At 50.8% G+C, this 22,359-nt stretch overlaps 1 protein-coding gene across 2 annotated transcripts in view; it reads left to right on the top strand.

Annotated features, from left to right (window-relative positions):
• The window catches only part of TDRD1 (tudor domain containing 1), a 1,654,170-nt gene that overhangs the window by 1,587,627 nt on the left and 44,184 nt on the right, over positions 1-22,359 (top strand). For both annotated transcript variants that reach the window (XM_085603291.1, XM_085603292.1), the window contains one exon: positions 6,155-6,216. In XM_085603291.1, coding sequence (XP_085459417.1) covers positions 6,155-6,216 — 62 coding nt within the window. The remainder of the gene's footprint in view (positions 1-6,154; positions 6,217-22,359) is intronic.

Here is a 22,359-nt window from a genome sequence, read left to right as displayed (position 1 = left end):
CCTCTGTCAGAAATGACCTCCTTTGGAAAGCCCACTCTGGAGAATACTCCAAGCAGGGCCCTTGCCACAACAGGAGCTGTTGTGTTCCTCAGGGGAATAGCTTCTGGATACCTGGTGGCATGGTCCACTATCACCAGTATGAATCTGTGCCCAGATGCTGTTTGTGGGTCCATTGGTCCTACAATATCTATGCCCACTCTTTCAAAGGGAACCCCCACCACAGGTAGTGGTATGAGGGGGGCCTTTGTGGTGCCACCTGATTTGCCACTGGCTTGGCAGGTGACACAGGAGCGACAAAACTCCTTAGTATCTTCTGACATATGGGGCCAGTGAAAGTGAGGGACAAGCCTGTCCCAAGTCTTGTTCTGGCCTAAATGTCCTGCAAGGGGAATATCATGGGCCAAGGTAAGAAGGAAGCCTCTGAACTTCAGTGGTATGACCAACCTCCTGGATGCACCAGGCTTGGGGTCTCTAGCCTCTGAGTACAGTAGCCCTTCATCCCAATACACTCTATGGGTACCTTGAGCATTCCCTGCAGCCTCAGCAGCAGCCAGCTGTCTGAGGGGTTCAAGAGAGGGGCAGTCTAACTGAGCCTGCCTCAGATCTGCCCTTGAAGGTCCCCCTGTCCCAAGAAACTCAACCTGATCAGGTTCAAGTTCTTCTAGGACAGTTCCTTCAGGGCTCTCAGAATCATCCTCCTGGGAGGGCTGATCCACCACCTGAGGCAGGGGGGAAGGCACAGCCTTAACCCTACTGCTCTTTCTCTTGGGTTGTGACTGGTCCATAGTTTCAGGATCCAGCACTTGTTCAGTGTTGCACTTTTTGGCCTGTGACCTGGTCACAGCAAGGACATGTGCATCTATCCCCAGCATTTCTGCATGGGTCCTATACTCCACTTCACACCAAACTGAAGTTTCAAGATCATTGCCCAGTAAACACTCTACAGGAAGGTCTGAACTAACAACAAATTTCTTGAGGCCAGTTACCCCTCCCCAGGAGAAGTTAACAATAGCCACACTATGGGAGGTAGTGGCATTGCTAGCGTTGGTCACTAGGTAATTCTCACCTAGTATGATCTGTCCAGGGTCCACAAAAGCAGGTGTCACCATTGTGACACTAGCCCCAGTGTCCCTGTAGGCCTGAGCCATTCTTTGGTTGATCAAAGGAGTCTGTCTGTACTTGCCCAGGTTACTGGAGCCTACAGTAGAGGACAAAGCTAAGTCCCCATCACAGATCAGAACAGCCTGAGTAGGTATTCTGACTAGGCCAGAATCCTCCTCAGTTCCCAGGGTTAACCCTACTACACCCTTTTGCTGGGAACCACCACTTACAGCTGAACTAGGGGGTACAGTTGCCTTAGGGGCAATGGTGGCTGGGGGCTTATCCTTTTTGGTGCACTCACTAAACGAATGTGAGTTGGACTTACAATAGTTGCACCATGGTTTCTTTTGGCCTTCTTTCTTTTTATCCTTTTTGGGACCACTCTCCCCCTGAGCCTTTTGGGGGCCTGGTGAAGACTTCTGGTCTTTTTGTTTCTGATCATTACCCTTCTGGTCTGCCTTTTTCTGATCACCGCCCTGGTTCTGGTTTTTCTGCTTAACTCTAGTCCTGACCCATCTATCTGCCTTCTTTCCCAATTCTTGGGAAGAAGTCAGATCAGAATCAATCGGGTGTTGATGCAATAGCTGGTTTTGACAGTTGTTAAGGATTTGTTCTCTCATGATCAAATTATACAATCCTGTATAGTCCTTAACCTTACTTCCCATTAGCCAGCCTTCTGGAGCCTTAGTGGCACAATCTACAAAGTCAGTCCAGTCCTGAGTCTGTGTCTTCTGGGTATCCCTGAACAACAACCTGTATTGTTCAGTGGTTAGGCCAAACCCATCAATTAGAGCACTCTTCAGGACAGTGTAATTATCTGCATCCTCATCACTAACTGTGAGGAGCTTGCCTCTACCTTTCTCAGAGAAGGAGAGCCACAAGATAGCTGCCCACTGACTTTGGGGTACCTGCTGTACTTTGCAAACTCTCTCCAAAGCAGTTATCCATTTGTGGATGTCATCCCCACACTTGTAGGGAGGGACAATCTTGCTCAGGTTTCTATTATCATAGTGCCTGTCTCTATCCTTAGGGATATTGCTGCCACCAGCGGGTTCTGACCCACTTAACTTTTGCTCTCTAGCCAGAGCAAGCTTCTCCTTGGCAAGGGCAAGTTCTTCCCTCTGAATCCTCAGATTAGCTTCCCTCATTCTGGCTTCATGCTCCTTTCTCTCAGGGGAAGTTATTCCCCTATGAGAGGAAGCATTAGAGATGCTAGAGACATGGGAGTGGATGGATTCCCTTGAAGGGGATCTGTCCCTCCTGCTTCTCTGTGTAAGCCCACTTGGGGGTCTGTATGGGGGGACCCCATGCAAACTCCCATGTAGGCTTAGGTTAGCCTGGCTAAGTCTTCCTACTTGGCCCTGGCTGTCTACCTCTTCATCTGAAGTCCCATCTGACTCATCTGTGGTGGGTAGACCCTCCTTTGTACCTAGGGTACCTGCCTGTGAGGCTTTAAGAGCAGCATACTCCTCTAGGAGTTGTCTTAGCTGAAGGAGAGTAGGGTTTGCACCCTGTTTTATTTTCCTGGAGGTACACAATTGTCTCATCTCCTGAAAAGTTAGGGTATCATATCTAGAGGAGGTCTTCTGCAGATCTGCCCCTCCTGAGAGAGTATCTTCTTGATCTCTTCCCAGAGACACGATCTAGTGAGGGTGTGGTGTGTGCACCTACCTACTCTAGTTGTTTCTACTAAACCTCTCTGGTAGTTGTAGTCAGGGTGTGTTACTCCCTTCAACCTACAACCACTAAGTCCAGTAGGACTTAAGTATTATAATCTATGTTATATGTACCTAGACAATATCTGTGTGATCTTTCAATTTAGTATCTCAAGATTACAATGGTATTACAACAGCAAGCTCAGATCCCAACCGCTGCTCACCAATGTGAGAACTTGGCCTGACGTATGATGTCACTAATTCTAGTGTACACCTTATATCAGTCCAAACAACCCTTATGGTGATTGGTTGTAAAGTCAACCTTATAGACCAGCTATCCTAGTGGTAGCATGGACAAGAGCAGTCTTAGGCTAAACTCTGAATGGCATGTGAAGCCAGCTGTGATACCATATATAATCCCTTGAATACCAAATGAAAGGACACCACAACAGATATATATATAAAATAAAGTGTATTTATTCTAGTCAAACCCTCAGCACTCTTTATGAGATTAGAGGTAAGTACAACACAGTCTTATTTAAGCATACATTAAGTCACACAGGTAAGTAATACAGTTAGGCCCTAGGGGCCACGCAAACCATATACTAAGTAAGTGGTATAAGGACCACTGTCACGGAAATAGGATAGGCCTAGGCCTAGGGAATTGCTGGGGCTACACTACCCTAGCAACAGTTAGGAAATGGGAGGCCCACGGGATTCAGGTGCAGAGTGGAAACACTCACGCGTAATGCGTAAAAGTCGATAGAAATAGTAGTTGTTAGAAATTAACAGTTTAAGGACACTTCTGAAGCAGCTAGAGAGTCGAGACTCGGAAACTAGACCCTAGGATAGTCACTACCCTTGTGAGCACCGAAGTACCCAAGTTACCTAGCCCACAGGCTGCGGGTGCATAGGTGTGAACTTGCGTCGGGTTTCGTCGTGGACTTCTATGGATGCCTGAAGGAAAGTTGCTGACAGGCAGTCAGTGAAGAGTGTCCGGTGGATCCCAAGGCTGGGATCAAGAAGAAAGGAGACCTGCAAGCAGAAGGGACAGAGTCAAGGTCACTAGCCAGTGACCACGTGGAACCAGGAAGTAACCAGGCGATGTCGTGAAGATTGCAGGTGAAGGTGAAGCTTGTCGCTGCAGCCACGAGGACCAGGGAACGTCGAGGACGACCAGGACCAGGAGGCGAGCTGTCCCACGAAGGCTCTTGCTGTCGGCGGCGTCGAAGATGGACTAGGACTCACCAAGCCTTGGCAAGCGGAACCCACGAAGAACGGAGGACTTGCTTCTGGTGCAGACCAGGAAGGTCTGGGGTGCTTCTCTTTTTCAAAGAAGCAGGAGCCAGTCTGGAGGAGCCAAACCAGCGGTGAAGATTACGGGATGCGTCGTCACAAGGGCCACTAGCCAGCGGGCAAGCAACCGGACAGGCGCGGCAAGCAGGAAAATGCAGAAGGGCCCCACGCAGGACTCGTGGTGTGTGGGGGGCTGATCTTCGGTGCAGATGGTGCTTGGGGTTGGGGCTTCTCAATCCCCGGTGCACAACTTCGAGGGTGCCTCAGAAGCTGCGCTGGAAGATACTAGCCACTTTTCCCAGGTAGCCGGTCCCACGTCTCTCGTCGCCTCCACGGATCTCAGCTCGGCTGTGGATGTGGATCAGGGTCGGAGAAGTCTGGAAGTCAAGGCTCTGGTCGGGCTCTGCAGTCGGTCCCTCGTAGAACTATAGCAAAGCAAAGGGTAGTCTCTTGATGGTGCCTGTTTGTACAGGGTAGCCACTCCTTGGCCACAAGGGAGATTCTTCAGTCTTCTTCTTTCGTCGAATGTCGAAGGTCCAGAGTTTCTGTTCAAGTTGCAGGTTCGGGATAATCTAAAGTCCTGGGGCCCAACTCCCACTCTTATACTAATCTGGGGGGCTGGGATACCTGCTAGGTCACGCCTTATGGGTGGGACCTGGGAGGGGGTGGTTACACCCACTTCCCTTTGTCCAGTTTCGCGCCAGAGCTGGGGCTGGAGAGCCCCAGCGCCGGTTTGAACTGGACTATGCAAGGAACACCTTGTGTGCCCCAGGCATGTCTCATTCCTTTCAGCCCACCCTGCCCCAATACACTAAAGGCTGTCTGGGGAGGTGCTAGCACCTCCCCAAGCAGGAAACCTATTGTCCAGGCCTCCCTGGCTGGGATCACTCCCAGCAGCAGGAGGTCAGACTTGTGTCGTGGCAGCAGCATCCATTTTGTGATGCTGAGGCTTTGGTCAGAGGCTAACAGTAAAGTATGATTTTAACATGTCTCTCCCTCTAGAAGGGGGGAATAATATCCTCATGTCCAGAAATGGCATGGGGGTATTATTCCACAGTGCTAGACACCTTACACGACATGTTTCGATAAAGCCAAACCATAGTTACGTAACCGTTTAAGATTATAAGGCACTTTAAGAGTATATGGTAGGCTATATCATAGAACAGCTATAAGGACATGGTTCCGAAAGCTGCAGACAGGCTCAGCTCATGCTAGAGCACCATCTCACATGCTACCAAGCACTCTGCCTCCAGGATTGTTAAGGCCTGCCATAGGAGTGGCTGATAGGTACACATGTGTCTATATGTAAGTTAGGTATAGGAATACTACACCTAAGCAAGGAGTGAGTACACAACCTTGCCCCAGCTGAGTGGTCAGCCAGTTGTGTCATAATGGAAGTCCAGGCCAAGGGTGGCACAATACATGCTGCAGCCCCTGGTAGGCCTAGGATACACCTATGCCCTAGGTACCTAAGGTACACTGTACAGGGGCCAATAAGGTGATCCTATCCAAATGGGTTATGCACCTAAAGTACATAGTATCAATTTAGAGAGAGAACAGCAGGGCTGTGGGTCTGATTAGCAGGCCCACAGCCATATCCAAGTCGAAAACCAGTAAAGCAAAAGCAAAAAGTGGGGGTGAACATAGAAAGCAGACCCTACTCTCCTACAGTGACCGTTGAAGAGTTTTCTTTGTACTCCTTTTGCCCCTTCCCTCAGTTTCCATGTTCCTCCTCTAAGCGCTGTCGGTAGGAAGCATTGGGTGTCACATTTGTGTGGGATTTACCTAATGCAAGAGGTGTTTTCAGAATTTTTAGAGATTTTTTAACACAAAAAAGAAGTTTAAAACAAAAAGGCAGTATACAGCCTCAAAACTATGGAGCAGCATGATAAAGCAAATTAAGTGTAAATAACATACACTCTTTCATAGCATATTTTTTCTCTGCTTATGCCAACGGTGATGGAACTGGAAAGGCTGTAAAAACCTGCAAAGTTGGAATAAGTTTGTAATATTACTTAATGTTTTGAAATATTTGAAACTGTTCATACTATAAATGATAGTAAATGTTTGATTTTGTTCCTGTTCTTTTTGTTGCATTACAGGTGAAATGGGTATTTGCTGCTGTAAAGAGCTCCAGGAACAATTGAACAAAATACAGGCGGTGGTAATGTTCTTTCTAATGCTGAAATTCTGATATTTTGTCAACTTATTTACATTTTGATTTTTCAGTGTTGTTTATATTAGTGTACTGTACATAGAAACTCAAAAATAGCATTTGTGCTTGGCTAGGAAGATTTCATAGGGTTTGAGAAATATAGTGTGACTGCAAACAAAAACATATCTGACCAATACTTGTAATCTACTTCAATCTTGATTCTTAGTGTCATCTCTGGGGTGGAACAGAAGAATATGTATAAAAAATAAATAAGCAAGATTCCAGACGCCCCAACCAGAATCACAAACATATGCTCTACAATCTAGATGCGTTTGGGCTTAATCTCACCCTTTGGGTTAGCCAGGAGCAGATTGATCTACTTGGCTTTATGTTTCCTAGAGGAAATTGCAGACAATTTAGAGAGGTTTGTGAAACTGTATTCATGTGGGAACAGAGGCAAACTGTTTGTGTTTCAGAATGGTCTGTAAACATAGAATCTGATAGAGACATCTAGCCACAGATTTCTTACCTTTGAAATATACCCAGGCGCCAGACTGGATCCAGATAACTTTCCACAGCAGTACCTCTGCCAGTCGGTAAGGGGCATATGGTGACTCCATAACCACGTCGTCCATAGGAAATTACGTTGACACAGTCCATATAAGCCCTCCTCCGATTCGCTGACATCAGTTTGTTTCTTTCCGTGCTTCCAGGCGAATCCGGAGAGAGATACCTCTGCCCTTTTTAGCCTATCTCAACATTTTTCGACAAAATACCCTTTCCTGGATGTTGTTGGGGTCCTGAGGACTACGATGTCGGCCCCGCACCCTCATCCTCTTTGCATGTAATGTCTGGGTGTGTGCTGTGACTCCGAAGGGTGCGGCCTTCAGCTCTGAAAGATACCAGTAGTTATGGATTCCTCCCCTTAGAATTACCCCCAGGTATCAGACTGGATCCGGAGAATTTTTTCTTGCTCAGTACCCCTGCGCGTCGGTCGACTCCGCGTTCGTCATTGGCGTTGTGGTTGCCGGCATGAAGTCACTGTATCTACTTAGACGCCACCCTGCGTGCTGACGTCTGTTTCTTTCTTTTTCTGCGCCAACCAGTGCAGATCCAGAGAGAGCGATACCTCAAATCACTTTTTGACTCTCTTTTTGTGACTTTTTGTCGACTTATTTTTCAAGTCTTTTAACTCCTGGTACACGTAGGGATGTCCCGTCCTTGAACCGGCTTCAAGGCTTGCGACTCCTGTCACAAATTGATGCGCAACCAGGAGCCGAAGTCGTGCTCCGACTGCCGGGCCATGAACCCGAAGTCTTGTCGGAAGCAGTCCCGAAAACTTCTCGATGCCTGGCAGTCTGCTCCGCGCCGCTCGAGGTCCCGAGAGAGGGAGGCCACGGGACCGGTTGCAGAGCCATCACGAACCACTCCTCGTCGAAGTCTTCTTCAGGTAAGTCGAAGCACATAAGGAAGGCAAAGAAGCATTGTCTCTCTTAGCGTTCTCCCCTTCCGTCGGCCGACGCGAGGTTGCGGAAGGTAGTCGTCCGCCTCCACCCGTGGAGCCTGTTGGGTCGACCCCACGCGTCCCGCCCTTTCCAGGGGCCGGGGCGACTCCTGCCCAACTTCGTAGATTTTACGAAGCACTCCACTCGATCTTTGGGCAGCCCGACTCTGCCGGCGTGCCTTCGGGCCCTGCGGACTCGGCTAGGGGCTCTAGGCCTTCGATGATAGCGGCTTCGGCTCTGACGCTGGTCGACCTCATGACACCTCCATTGGCAAATCCAGTGGCAACACCCATGCCCCCTCCGACGCCAGTTGTGTCCCCAGCCAGCGTCGACCCCGGCATCCCCCTTGATGTGGACACGAAGCTGGACCGGCATCAACCCACGTCGGGACAGGCGCTGACCGTTACTTTTGTACCACTGTTCTCTCCTGGTGTTCCCTATCGCCCTGAGTGGCTACTAAAGGAGGGTGAGGAGGACTGGGAGGGGTCTGTGGACCCTCTGGCAGACCAGTTAGAAGAACCGGACTGGAGAGAGGAGTTAGGTGAGGCCATTGGTCTGGACACTTTCCCAGACCTTGGCATGCTATTTCCCCCTACCGTGGCTACAGAGGAGGGTGCATCATACGCAGTGGTGTTGCGTAGGGTGGCTGAGGCCTTAATTCGTGAGCTTCCTACAGTGGCAGTCAGGACTAACCTCCTGACCGAGGTGCTTCAACTGGCAGCAGCCCTGGGAGCCCCTGCTGCTGTTCAATGAAGCCCTCATAGTAATCCTTTTGGGCACTTGGTTCAAGCCCACCACAGGAGCTCCTGTGGATAGGATGATTGCTGAACGTCACTGCCCGGCCCCGGGCGACCCCATTTTTCTCTTGCATCACCCCACTCCTGCGAGCTTGGTTGTCTAAGCCACGACTTCCAAGGGCGCATTCCCTACCGCACCACGTGATAGGGAATCCAAGTAGCTGGACCATCTTGGGAAGAACATTTTTTCTTCCTTCAGCTTAGGACTGCGGTCGGCGAACACCGCATGTCTCTTGGGTCGTTACTCATATTCTGTGTGGGACATGGTCGCGCAGGTGCTGCCACAGTGCCCGGAGGAGGCCTGGTTCGTCCTCTCCCATGCAGTGGCCGAAGGGAGGGTCGCAGCGAAGATTGCCATACAGTGTGGGCTGGACACCGCTGTCTCGCTAGGCAGGACGATTTCAACATATGAAAGAGACACGTTAGTGATAGATTCCTTACCTTAGAATATTCCCCAGGCGTCAGTCTGGATCCGGAAAGTTTTCTGCTTAGCAGTACCCCTGCGTGCCAGCAGGCGGCGCCGTGCGGCTCCGCGCCCTTCACGGGCATCGTGCACGCCGGGACGACGTCACGGAGACTACTTAGGCGCCACCCATGCGTGCTGACGTCAGTTCTTTTTCCGCGCCGAAAGCGCAGATCCGTATTGAGCACGTACCTCGGTCAATTTTTAACCACTTTTTGAGACTTTTTGTCTTCTCCTCTTGTCTCCTGGTACACGTAGGTATGCCCGGTTTTAAGTCTTGCGGGTTGTGCCACCGTAATATGTCGGTGGCGGACCCCCATGATGTCTGCAGAGGTGTGGAATTCCTATAGGCCGACGCCCATGACCTATTGTTTGGGGTCAAGGGCAACACGTTTTAATGTGTATTTTGTCTTTGGGACAAGTAGGCCCAACTCCCTGCAGCACAAACCCTTAGGCTGCCAGTTTACTGTACCACATTATGGATCATGGAAGAGCATTGTCTGCAGTTAAGGTAATATCTTTGTCCATATTTTAATGCTGTTCAAATTTGTATTTATGGTTCATTAATTGAAAGCCTTTATTATTAGGGTGAGGGCTCTAAGTAAATGTAAGCTCTGACTGCACTACTGTCTGTGGTTCCAGTATAAAAATGTATACACACGTTTTAGCAATATGAAGCTATGTATAATGCTCCCTGATTTTATGCAAATATTTGCAGAATCTTGAAAACAAGATTGATGATTCTTTGCTTTCAAAATAAAATATTCATAAAAAAATGAAAGCAGGAAAAAAACATTTAGATAAACTACTGTATATTGTCAGGTACCATTTCTTTGCAGCATCATTTAGTAACATGTGTTGAAGCATGCTAATATTTACCCAAAATATTAATAATAGAAAATCAATGTAACCAGTTTTAATAAGATTATGTTAAACAAGAATAAACAAACATTGGCAAAGCCAGTATATCTGAAATTGGTGGTCAGCTTTTTAGTTTTGTCAATTGTTTTGGCATGGTTTTTGTAAAACCTTATTGGTGTGGGAGCTGCGGGCCCTCACCATTAAAAAAAAACAGTGGCAAAAGCAAAAATTGTTTTTGGTCTCAAAAAGCACACTCCGCCACAGTAGTTACTGGTCCTGAACAAAACTAGTTTGTTTGCCGATATGCTACTTCTAGAAGAGCAGAATGCTGTCACTCACAGTGAAGTCCACAGATACAGAGAGCGAGAGACAGAATTTTAATCAACGCAAAAGGTCATGGTCCAGGCCAGACCAAATTAGGGGCCCAATCATTTAAGAAAGTCTCAAAAGTGCACCCATGGTATATGTCCTTGCATTAAGTGCAGCTATACAGCTCTTGTGTATTCCCAAGAATTTACAGAAGTGGGACAAGAAACAGTACTCCTAGAAAATATTTGTGAACTGCATTTTAGCATAAGCAAATATGCATGTGTAGGTATGCTCATGCGAAAATCTGTGTTTGCAAGTTCACTTTCCCTCCAACCACTTTTCTCCCAACTCTTGAAGAACGGTTACTTTTGCCATGGTCAGGCATACATTTCCAACATTTCTCAGTATGGGAAAAGATTAGGGAAGAGTTGTTGAAAACCCTTAGAACATGCAATCTAGTAGATTTGCACAGACTCAAAAAGGAATTCTAACTGGAACTATTGCTTACCAGTACCTTCAGCCCCAGTATGTAGCTCTGCGAAAATGTGGCAACATAAGGGGATTGCAAGTATTCAAACAATACTATGGTATGATCCCTGGCGTAATCAGAGGGGCTATATCAGAGCTCTAATATAATGAGATTGGTGCCATAATTTGTCACCGCACTACATGGCACCGAAGGGATAAGTGGATTTTGTCACAGGACAAGTACATTTATGAAGCAACCTGCCCCATGGACAAATAGATCTTTTATTAAATTCTACACCCCTGTGTCTGCCTCTCCTACCTAGAGACCGACCACGACTCCCGGGATTGTCTGCACTGCCATGCCATGGCCCCGAAGGCATTGAGGGAGTGGCGCCGGAAGTTGCTGGAGGTCCGGCACTCCTCTCGCCGCCGCTCCGGGTCTAGGGGCCGTTCGCGGGACCGCAGGCGTCGCTCCTCGGACTCTAGGTCTTCACCTTCCGATTCCGGTAAGTGACGCCATAAGAAGTTGTCGAAGAATCGTGTTCGCTCTCCGACGTCCCCCTGTCGCTCCCCGGAGGGGGACGTGGGGGCTAGGGGCTCCGCCCCTGCGGCTCCTCTGGAGCCTGGGAGTCCCACGGCCTACCCTCTCTACCCGGGTCCGTCGGCAACTCCGAACAGCGGCAAGTGTTTCTTGCTGCCTTGGACCATCTATTTAGGCCTCGGGCTCCCGCCGGTGCGCCTGCAGGCCCCGCGTCCAGATCCTGTTGACCCGGCGGCACCGCCTCCGGAGCCACTGGATCCAGCACCCGCGGCTCCAGCCCCGGCGCCACAAGGTGCAATGCCGCTGGCCCCGGCCCCGCCGCTGCCCTTGGCTCCGTCCCCAGCACCGCCCCTGGCTCTGCCACAGGCGCCGCACTGGGTGCCGTTTATCCTGCCCCTGCCTCGGTTCGGGGACCATTTAGTTCCAACCTGGGATCCTCATTGGGATGGGGCTCCGGTTCGACCCCAGCCGGCGCCGCTCCTGGCGTGGCTGGGCCCCTCTCCGGCTCCGGTCCTGCTGCTGCGACCGGCTCCTTCTGCCCCGGAGCCGGATGAGGACTGGGACGGCTCCGAGGACCCCCTTGCGCGGCAGTGTGACTCCAAGCAGGATTGGGTAGATGACCTTCAAGACGCGGGTGAACTTGATGTGTCTTCTGACCCGAGGTTTGCCTCGCCTCCGCCTACTATGGAGGAGGGCGCTTCCTACACTATGGTGCTGTGTCGAGCCACGGAGACTCTCCACCTCGACCTCCCTATGGTGGCCCTTAAGACCAACCTCCTGATCCTTACCAATTGGGTATGTACCTAGGGTACATGGAGTCCATTTTAAAGAGAGAGCAGACAGCCTGAGACCCTGAATGGCAGGATCTCAGGCCAACTAAGTCAAAAAACCAGCTAGACACTAGGCAAAAAGTTGGGGGAACCATAGTCAGATATCCACCTTCCTACAGTGATTGTTTGTAAAGTCAACCTTATAGACCAGCTATCCTAGTGGTAGCATGGACAAGAGCAGTCTTAGGCTAAACTCTGTATGGCATGTGAAGCCAGCTGTTATACCATTTGCAATCCCTTGAATCCCAAATGAAAGGACACCACAACAGATATATATAAAAATAGAATGAATTTATTCTAGTCAAAATACCCTCAGCACTCTTTATGAGATTCGAGGTAAGTACAACACAGTCTTATTTAAGCATACATAAGTCACACAGGTAAGTAATACAGTTAGGCCCTAGGGGCCACGCAAACCATATACTAAGTAAGTGGTATAAGAACCACTGTCACGAACACAGGTTAGGCCTAGGCCTAGGGAATCGCTGGGGCTACACTATACTACCAGTTACTAGGCAGTGGGAGGCCCACGGGATTCAGGTGCAGAGTGGAAACACTCACGCGTAATGCGTTAAAGTCGATAGAAATAGTAATATTTAGAAATTAAGAGTTTTAGGACACTTCGGAAGGAGCTAGGAGTTGGAGACTTGGAAACTAGACCCTAGGATAGTCAATACCCTTGTGAGCACCAGAGTACTCAAGTTACCTAGCCCACGGGCTGCGGGTGCATAGGTGTGAACTTGCGTCGGGTTTCGTCGTCGACTCCTATGGATGCCTGAAGAAAAGATGCTGACAGGCAGTCAGTGAAGAGTGTCCGGTGGATTCCAAGGATGGAATCAAGAAGGAGGATACCTGCAAGCAGAGGGGACAGAGTCTAGGTCACCAGCCAGGAGCCGGGAAGGAACCAGGCGATGTTGTGAAGATGCAGGTGAAGAGGTGAAGCTTGTCGCAGCAGCCACGGGTACCAGGAGACGTCGAGGACGACCAGAACCAGGAGGCGAGCTGTCCCACAAAGGCTCTTGCTATTGGTGGCGGCGATGTCGAGTTTGGACTCAACAAGCCTTGGAAAGCGCAACCCACGCAGGATGAAGGATTCGCTTCTGTTGCAGACCAGGAAGGCCTGAGGTGCTTCTCTTTCACAGGGAAGCAAGGGCCAGTCTGGAGGAGCCAAACCAGCGGTGGAAAGTTAAGGGTTCGTCGTCACAAAGGCTACTAGCCAACGGGCAAGCAACCGGACAGATGCGTCGAGCAGGAAAATGCAGAAGGGCCCCACGCAGAACTCGTGGAGTGTGGAGGGCTGATCTTCCCTGCAGATGGTGCTCGGGGTTGGGGCTTCTCAATCCCCAGAGCACAACTTCGAGGATGCCTCAGAAGCTGCGCTGGAAGCAAGTAGCCAATTTACCCAGTTAGCCGGTGCCACGTCTCTCGTCGCCTCCACGGATCTCAGCTTTGCTGTGGATGTGGATCAGGGTCGGAGAAGTCTGGAAGTCAAGGCGCTGGTCGGGCTCTGCAGTCGGTTCCTCGTAGAACTTGGGCAAAGCAAACGGCAGGTCGCTTGATGGTGCCTGTTTGCACAGGGTGGCCACTCCTTGGCCACAAGGGAGATTCTTCAGTCTTCTTCCGTAGTCGAATGTCGAAGATCCAGAGTTTCTATTCAAGTTTCAGTTTTCAGGATAATCCAAAGTCCTAGGGACTCAGCTCCCACTCTTATACTAATCTGGGGGGCTGGGTTACCTGCTAGGTCCCTCCTATGGGTGGGACCAGGGAGGGGGGTGGTTACACCCCCTTCCCTTTGTCCAGTTTCGCGCCAGGACTGGGGCTGGAGTGCCCCAGCACCGGTTTGAACCGGACTATGCATGGGACACCTTGTGTGACCCAGGCAGTGTCTCGTTTCTTTCATCCCTCCCTGCCCCAATACACTAAGCCCTGTCTAGGGTGGTGCTAGCACCTCCCAAGGCAGGAAACCTATTGTCCAAGCCTCCCTCGCTGGAAGGACTCCCAGCAGCAGGAGGTCAGACTTGTGTCGGTGGCAGCAGCATCCATTTTGTGATGCTGGGGCTCTGGTTAACTTTAACCGGGTAGTAGGTCTTCAACATGTCTTCTCCCTCTAGAAGGGGGAATACTATCCTCATCGCCAGAAATGGTGTGGGGGTAGTATTCCAAAGTGTTAGACACCTTACACGACATGTTTTGATAAAGCCAAACCATAGTTACCATAACCGCGAGGATTATAAGGCACTTTAAGAGTATATGGTAGGCGATATCATAGAACAGCTATAAGGACATGGTTCCGAAAGCTGCAGACAGGCTCAGCTCATGCTAGAGCACCATCTCACATGTTACCAAGCACTCTGCCTTCAGGATTGTTAAGGCCTGCCATTGGAGTGACTGATCGGTTACCCATGTGTCTATATATAAGGTAGGTGTAGGAATACTACACCTAAGCAAGGGGTGATTACACGACCTTGCCCCGTCTGAGTGATCAGCCAGTTGTGTCATGATGGATGGCCAGCCAGGGGTGGCATAATACATGCTGCAGCCCCTGGTAGGCCTAGGGTACACCCATGCCCTGGGTACCTAAGGTACACTGTACAGGGCCCTAGAGGGTGATCCTTACCAATTGGATTATGTACCTAAAGTACATAGTATGAATTCAGAGAGAGAACAGCTGGGCTGTGGGTCTGATTAGCAGGCCCACAGCCACATCTAAGTCGAAAACCAGTGAAGCAAAAGCAAAAAGTGGGGGTGAACATAGAAAGCAGACCCTACTCTCCTACAATGCCCCAGTAGGATTGGACCTGGTTCTGACCTATCTTATGTACGCTCCTTTCGAGGTGCTACATAACTGTCCTCTCAGACTCCTGACACTTTAAACTGCCTTTTTGGTTGCCATCACCTCTGCTCGCAGAGTGAGTGAGCTGCAGGCTCTTTCTTTCAAACCTCCTTTCTTGGCTGTTCATCCGGACAAAGTTGTCCTTTGTACTAGGCCTTCTTTCCTTCCCAAAGTGGTTAACTCTTTCCTCATAGGACAGGCCATCACTTTGCCCACTTTCTTCCCGCCCCCTCATCTTTCTAAGGAGGAAGAGAGGCTCCACCGTCTGGATTCCAAATGTGCGCTGTCATTCTATCTGAATCGCACAAAGCAATTCCAGGTGGATGACCAGCACTTTGTTGGCTATGTGGGCGCCAAGAAAAGTCCAGCCGTGCAAAAATGGACCATCTCTTGATGGGTCGTTCTTTGCATCAAAATCTGCTATTCCTTAGCGAAAAAGTAACCTCCATTGGGGTTTCGTGCCCATTCAACCAGGGCGACGGCAGACACTACTGCTTTTTGACGTTGAGTCCCCCTTCATGACATCTGCCAGGTAGCTACGTGGGCTTCATTGCACACATTTACTAAACACTACTGCTTGGACAGTCAAGTCCGGAGAGATGGCTTCTTTGGCCGGTCACTTCTCCAGGACTTTATGGTGTGAACTTAGTTCGCAGACCCCCCTCCGGGGTTGGTATTGCTGGGGTATCTATCCTAAGGTAAGGAATCCATAACTAATAGTCTCTTTCCGATGAACAAGTTTCTTACTGTCGGTAACGATATATCTGTAAGAAACATATATTAGTTATCGATTCTTCACCGCCCCACCCATCCTCCCTGTTCTGCAAACTGACTTCTAGGGTAAGGGACTCCCTTTCAGGGCCCTAGTTTTGTGCACCAGTGGTCAGTGTTTTGCATGGCTCTGCGCTTCTGGATTGGAATGTCATGTAAAGAACTGATGTCAGCGCACAGGGGCGGCGTCTAAGTAAATACAGTGACGTCATTCCAGCAACCAGGGCACCAACGACGAGCGCAAAGTGGAACAACGCCACCTTCCGACGCGCAGTGGTACTGCTGAAGAAAAAAATCTCTGGATCCAGTCTGACGCCTCGGGGTAATTCCAAGGTGAGGAATCCATAACTAATATATGTCTCTTACAGATATGTTGTTACCAAAGGTAAGTAACTTGTTCTTCAGAAGAGGCAGAAGCGCCGTGTGACACTTTTAGCGGCGTCGTGGTCGGGGGTCCCTCGTCAGTTGTAGTTGTTTTTTCCCTCCGAGGACTGCTCAATGGCTAGCTCCCGAAGTCCTTCATCTTCACTGTCGACTGGTAAGTCACACCGTAGGCGGTGGGAGTTGCTGTCTTCCCCCACTTTGCCTTTCAGTGTCTCTCACACACCTCAAATTCCTCCAGTTGCTGAGCCAGAGCGAGAGTCTGCCCTGTGCCGTCCAGTGTTCCCCGGCACAGAGGCGACTCTGGGTCAGATGAGGGAATACTATCTTTTCCTTCTTGCGGTTTATGGTTCTCCATCTCCCTCTGGTGTGTGTCTCTTCCCCAAGGCGGCTGGAGGAGCCTTGACTGTTTCCGTGCCAGTGGGACCTCCCTTTGTGTCAGTGAGGCCCTCTGTATCCATGATTGAACCCGTGTCAGCGCCAGTACACCGCCCTTCAGGATTCCCAACTGTGACTCCAGTGTTCGATCCGACATCAGTGTTGCCAATTGCCGCTACTGTGTCTCCCACCCTGCGCTGCAGTGTCACTTCTTTGACCTCGTTTGAGGGCAGCATCAGCAGACCAGTTCGTTTTGGGCTACCTTTCTCTGCCTTCAGGGTAGCCCCTGCTATTTTCCCCTTGGGAGACAAGTATTGCCGTGATGTTTGTGATGGCATAAGTGACACTACGCAGCGTCCTCCAGAGTTTCATTGGGTGTCTGACCTTGGTGGGGCTAGTGGCCTAGACTTTTCTCCTCCTAGCCTCGCTACTGAGGCTAGCTCTTATTTTGCTCTGCTTCTGTAGACAGTTGCTGTAGTTCTGGAGCCGCAGCTCCCTTCTGTGGAGATGGCCATTGATTCCCTAACAGTAGTGCTTCATCAGGGCCAGATGGGGGCTGAGACTGTGCTCCCCTTCAGTGAAGCACTCTTTGGTATTCTGTTGGGCTCTTGGGCTAAACCCATTTCTAGGGCCTCCCTGAACCGTTTATTGCTAATAGGCACTGTCCTGCCCCTGGAAACCCTATCTTCCTCTTCCCGCAGCCTACTTCGCACTGTGTTGTGGTTCAGTCTGCTTCTGCCTCCCCAGACATGGGCGCCCTGCCCGACTTCCCTCCAGACAGGGAGTCTAAAAGTCTATGTGGTCTTGATCGCTATATCCTTCCTGCCACCAGTTCCGCTTTGCGGTCCCTTAATACCGCTTGTGTTCTGGGACGTTTTTACTCACATGTTGTGGGATTCGTCCCACACCTTCTCCCCTCCGTCCCTTATGACACCCAGAACACTCTTACTCAGCTGCTCTAGGATGACCGTTAGATGGAGAAATTACTGATTCGCTGTGCCGTGGATACCAGTGATTGTCTCAAGCGAACCCTGACTCCTTCGGTGGCCCTTTACTGGCGTGCCTAGCTATGCACCTCGGGCTTTTCGAAGGCTGTTCAATCCTCCTTGGTAGACATGCCTTTCGATGGGCAACATCTGTGTGAAACTCACGCTGACTCCGCTTTACACCGTTTTCGGGACAGTCAGGGTGGAGCGAAATCTTTAAGCCCCGCTTGCTATATAGGATTTAACAGGGAATGGTTGAAACCGTGCCATTGACTTATTCTTTCCAACACTTTCCTATGAGTGGCACCTGGTGCGGTGCTCCTGTGTCCTGCAGGTTATTCTTATTGCATCCTGAACTCTCAATAGCTATGTTCTGCCCTAGGCGATGTTCTTGCTTTCTTTCTGGCTTTGCGCCTCCTTGTGCTAGTTTTCATTCTGTACGGCTACAAAAGACCAGTGTCATTTCTCTTTCTTTCAAGGTTCCCTGTGGATGTACTTTGTCAGTTTCTTGGCATGTGTGGTCTACTCTGCTGACCCTTCTATCCTATGCCGTTTTATGTTTGAGTGCTTTGTTGGAAATATTTCCATGATACCTTCTATAACACCCCAACACTGGTTGTTCTTCTTCGCCATGTGTTCCTTCATCACACTCTCTTGGGGTTCGTTCGTACGGAGGTTTGGTACTCCTTTCAGATTCTCTGGCGAGTTTCCTTTACTGCTTACTGGCAAGGATAAGGATCCAAGTCTTTGGGGGTTCGTTATCCCTAGGACTCATGAGTGGGAACATACCACTTTCGGGTGACACCGGGGCCTCACTCTTGATGTTGCAGGAATTGTTGACTGGACACAGGTTGTCCCGTGGAAACTGTGGGTTTCTTTTTGCTTGTGATAATTTTGCTGGCTTCTTTACCTCTGGCTGAGGTAGGGTTATTTCTCCTCCATAGTCGTGGCATACATTTCTTGCTGTGTTTCAATCATACCATCCAGCTATTTTATGGGTCCTGTCTCCTATAAACTCATTTTCTATATGTCCTCCACACTTGTTTTGATGTATGCACTGCCACCCCATCAGTTCTTATACTGATCATTTGGTTGTTGACCTCCTCTTGTGGTGTTGGTTGTCCCATGCCTATTACCTTGTCTTTCTCTGCGGCTTCAGGCAGGTCCCCTATTCTCTACTATTCTTTCTTTTAAGATGGCAACTAGTTATCTGGATAGGCCTCCCTTGTGTTGGCCTTTGTTCACCTTTACAGTTCCTGATCATGGTCTTCGTTTCTCTGTTCTAACGGGGTTGTTTTTCACCTGTTGTTTTTTCCTTATATCATCTATCAGCCACCTTATTGTCACCATTCAGTAGGTACTTGTGAGAAACTGGGTGTCTGTTGCAGGACCCCCCACCTTTTACCTGGTTTCTGATGTAACTTTGACTGGAAGTGCACAGGGTCCCTGCCAGTCAGGTCCCCTGTGCCAGAAGCTCTTTCCCTAAACTGAACCTTTTGTTTTCCAATGGCACAACTTCAGTACCCTGTGTAAGTCCCTAGTAAATGGTACCCCTGGTAGCTAGGGCCTTGGCACTGAAGAGGGGCAAGAAGGGTAGCAGCACGAATTGTGCCACCCTAGGGTCCCCTCACCAAGGCCATGCAAACTGCCATTGCAGGCTGCGTGCCTTGGTGCAGACCAAACAGAAGAGTTGACATGGCACACATCCCTGTATGCCATGCCCGCAGACACTGCATGGGATATAGGTAAGCACCCCTAGAGGCACAGTGAACTACATCTCCTGTGAGGACATAGCTGCATGATCAGATATGACCCTGCAATATCCATGTTGATTTTTGTATACTGTAAGTGAACAGAGAAGTAATAAACAGTACATGGGCTGGATACCCGTTATTATGACTTCCCCAGCTCCATGATTGCTTCACTGTATTATGGGATGTTGGATACCAAACATCTTGTCTTAATAAACCTGCACTGATTCCAGTGTCGGATTTCTTAATAATTACACACAGAGGACCCCTTAGAGTGGTCCTCTGAAACCTACCAACCCTTAGTGTGTTCACCGACTGGTCTAAGCCAGCCTGTCACCACTAGACAGAGGTCTGACCTCATGGGGTGAGGCCCAGCGCGCTCAGAGGTCGAGCACAAAGCTTGTCCTGGCTGCAGGTGTTCAGTCACCAATCCTGAGTCTTTGAAATGCTACCCCAGCCTCTCCTGAAAGAGTAGATAGGGTAGGTTACAGCCAGTTTCGTGATGGCCATCGCGTAATGACGCGGTGATCCACTACATATTATATGGCTGTCTCACTTACAACCCGGGAGAATGGACTCTGTAGGCTGCAGGGGTGTCCTGCTCATGCAATGGCACCCTCCCACTTAAAACCGAGCACCCTGTCTTCAGGATCGTAAGGCCTGCCTTAGGTGTGATCTATAGGTTTTAAGTCAAGTGACCTTAGATATAGGGAAACCTATATCTTTCGTAAGTGGTGCTAGCACCAGCTTACACAGGCTGAAATGGCAGGTCTGTAGTTACTAATTGAGTGGTCTTTCATGGGTGGCATAATCAATGCTTCAGCCCATGTGGGACGCCTGGTGTAACTATGCCTTGGGTACCATAGTACCATATACTAGGGACTGATAAGTGTTCAACAGTGTCAAATCTGGGATGTACCCAAGTAATTACCATACCAATTCAGGGGAGAAACCACAGAGACTGGGGACCTGATTAGCAGGATCCCAGTCAGACTAGTCAGAAACAGCATTACATCAAGCAAAAAAGTGGGGTTAACCATAAAAGCAGATCCTACTTTCATATATATATCTCCATGCGTACACTATATCTGAAAGAAGCACGTTAGTTAGATTCCTCACCTTAGAATATCCCAAGGCGTCAGGCTGGATCCGGAAAGATTTTTTGTCAGCAATACCCTTGCGCGTCGCTAGGCGTCGTCTGCGGCTCCACGTCCGTCGTCGGCGTCGTGCTCGCCGGAATGACGTCGTCGGAGTACTTAGACGCCGCCCTCGCGCGCTGACATCAGTTCTTCTTTTTTCCATGCCAGTAAGCGCCGATCCGGGAAGAGCATAGCCTTTAAGTCACTTTTTGACTAAACTTTTTGAACTCTTTTGGTTCTATTTCCAGTCGACCTCGACTCTGGTGCCGGTAGGGATGCCTGGATTCAAACTTTGTGACGCCTGTCACTGACTGATGACGGTCCCGGATCACCACTGCCGGTGTCTCTATTGCCTTGGGGCCGACCACGATGCCGAGTCGTGCCTCGACTACCGGGCCTTGACCTCGAAGGCTAGGCGGGAGCTGTCCCGCAAGCTGCTCGAGATCCGGCAGCCATCACCGCTCGTCGGGGTCGAAGTCTTCGCACTCCGGTAAGTCGAAGCACTGCAAGAAGTTGAAGAGGCGACATCGCTCTTCTGACTCCCCTCGCCGTTCGTGCAACTCGGCTGAGGGTTCGGGTGGCACCACCCACCCGGCTCCGTCGGAGCCGCAAGTGTCCCGTCCGACCCCATACCCTCCGGTCCCTAGGTCTGACGCTACTCTGGCGGAGATCAGAGACTTTTTCGTGGCCCTGAGGAGCCTGGCTCTGCTGTCGACGACTGCCGTCGCGCCTTCGGGCCCCGCGGGCTCAACTGGGAGGCCTAGCAAGCCGGTGGCTCCGGCCCTGGCGCCGTCGCCGAATCCGGTCCCGACGCCGCAGGCCCCTGCGGGATCCAGGCCTGGATCCCGGTCGACCTTACGACCCCTCCGCTGGCGCCGACCTCTCTGGTGCCGCCCCCGGCGCCACCTGCGGACGACGCCGTTCCCCGGTTTAGTCCGGGCCCGGCGTCGGAGCGGTGCCGTCCTGTTCCGTGTCCGGCACCGATGGATGACCGATTCATCTACTGCCCGGCACCGACTCTTCCACCTGTTTACCAGGAGTTGGATGACGGAGATGACTGGGAGGGGTCTGAGGACCCTCTGGCACAGCAGTGCCAGTTATCTCAGGACTGGGCAGACGAACTGGTTGATGCCAGTGGTCTTGATACCTCCCCTGACACTGGCTTTATCTCTCCTCCATCCGTGGCTACGGAGGAGGGTGCTACGTATTCTGTGGTTCTGCGCAAGGCGGCCGAAGCCCTCGGGCTGGAGCTGCCTGCTGTGGCCGTGAGGACTAATCTCCTCACTGAAGTGCTTCAACCGCGGACAAGCTCCTCGGAGCCTCTGCTGCAGTTCAATGAAGCACTGACCGACGTTCTGATGGGCACCTGGTCCAAGCCCTCCACAGTTCCTCCTGTGGACCGGAACGTGGCCCGGCGCCACTGCCCTGCACCGGGTGACCCCAGTTTTCTGTCGGTGCACCCCACGCCCGAGAACCTGGTTATCCAGGCCTCTACCTCCCAGACCTCCTTCCTGTCCGCTCCCCCGGATCGGGAATCCAAAAGGTTGGAACAGTTTGGGAAGATACTGTTCTCCTCCCTTAGTTTGGGGTTGCCGTCTATCAACACCGCGTGCCTTTTGGACCGTCACTCCCACTCCCTCTGGGATACGGTGGAGGATGTGCTGCCCCAGTGTCCGGAGGAGGCCCGGACACGGCTCACCCAGGCTCTTGCCGAGGGGCGGGATGCGGCACTGTATTCGATCCGATGTGGACTGGACACAACGGACTCGTTAGGCAGGGCAATTGCGACCACGGTGGCGATTCGTCACCACGCCTGGCTGAGGACCACGAATTTCTCCAGGGATGTCCAGAGCACCCTCATGGACATGCCCTTTGATAGCCGTCGCCTTTTTGGCGACAAAGCGGATAGTGCGCTAGAGTACTTTAAGGACTCCAGGGCTACAGCCAAGTCCTTGGGCCTCTCCGCCCCGCGCCCGCAAACTTCCGCTTTTCGCCCCTTTCGTGGCCAAGGAAGGGGCACCCCTCACGTCCGTCTAGCCACAGGCCGCGGACCCAGTCTCAACGCGGACGTGGATTCCGCCGAGGCGGAGCAGGGGGACAAAGAGCCGGTCCGTCCACATGTACCCCAGCAGCATCCGC

This window comes from Triturus cristatus, chromosome 1_2, assembly GCF_964204655.1.
Source record: "Triturus cristatus chromosome 1_2, aTriCri1.1, whole genome shotgun sequence".
NCBI classification, from domain to species: domain Eukaryota; kingdom Metazoa; phylum Chordata; class Amphibia; order Caudata; family Salamandridae; genus Triturus; species Triturus cristatus.
This window is presented reverse-complemented; position numbering and strand designations above follow the sequence as displayed.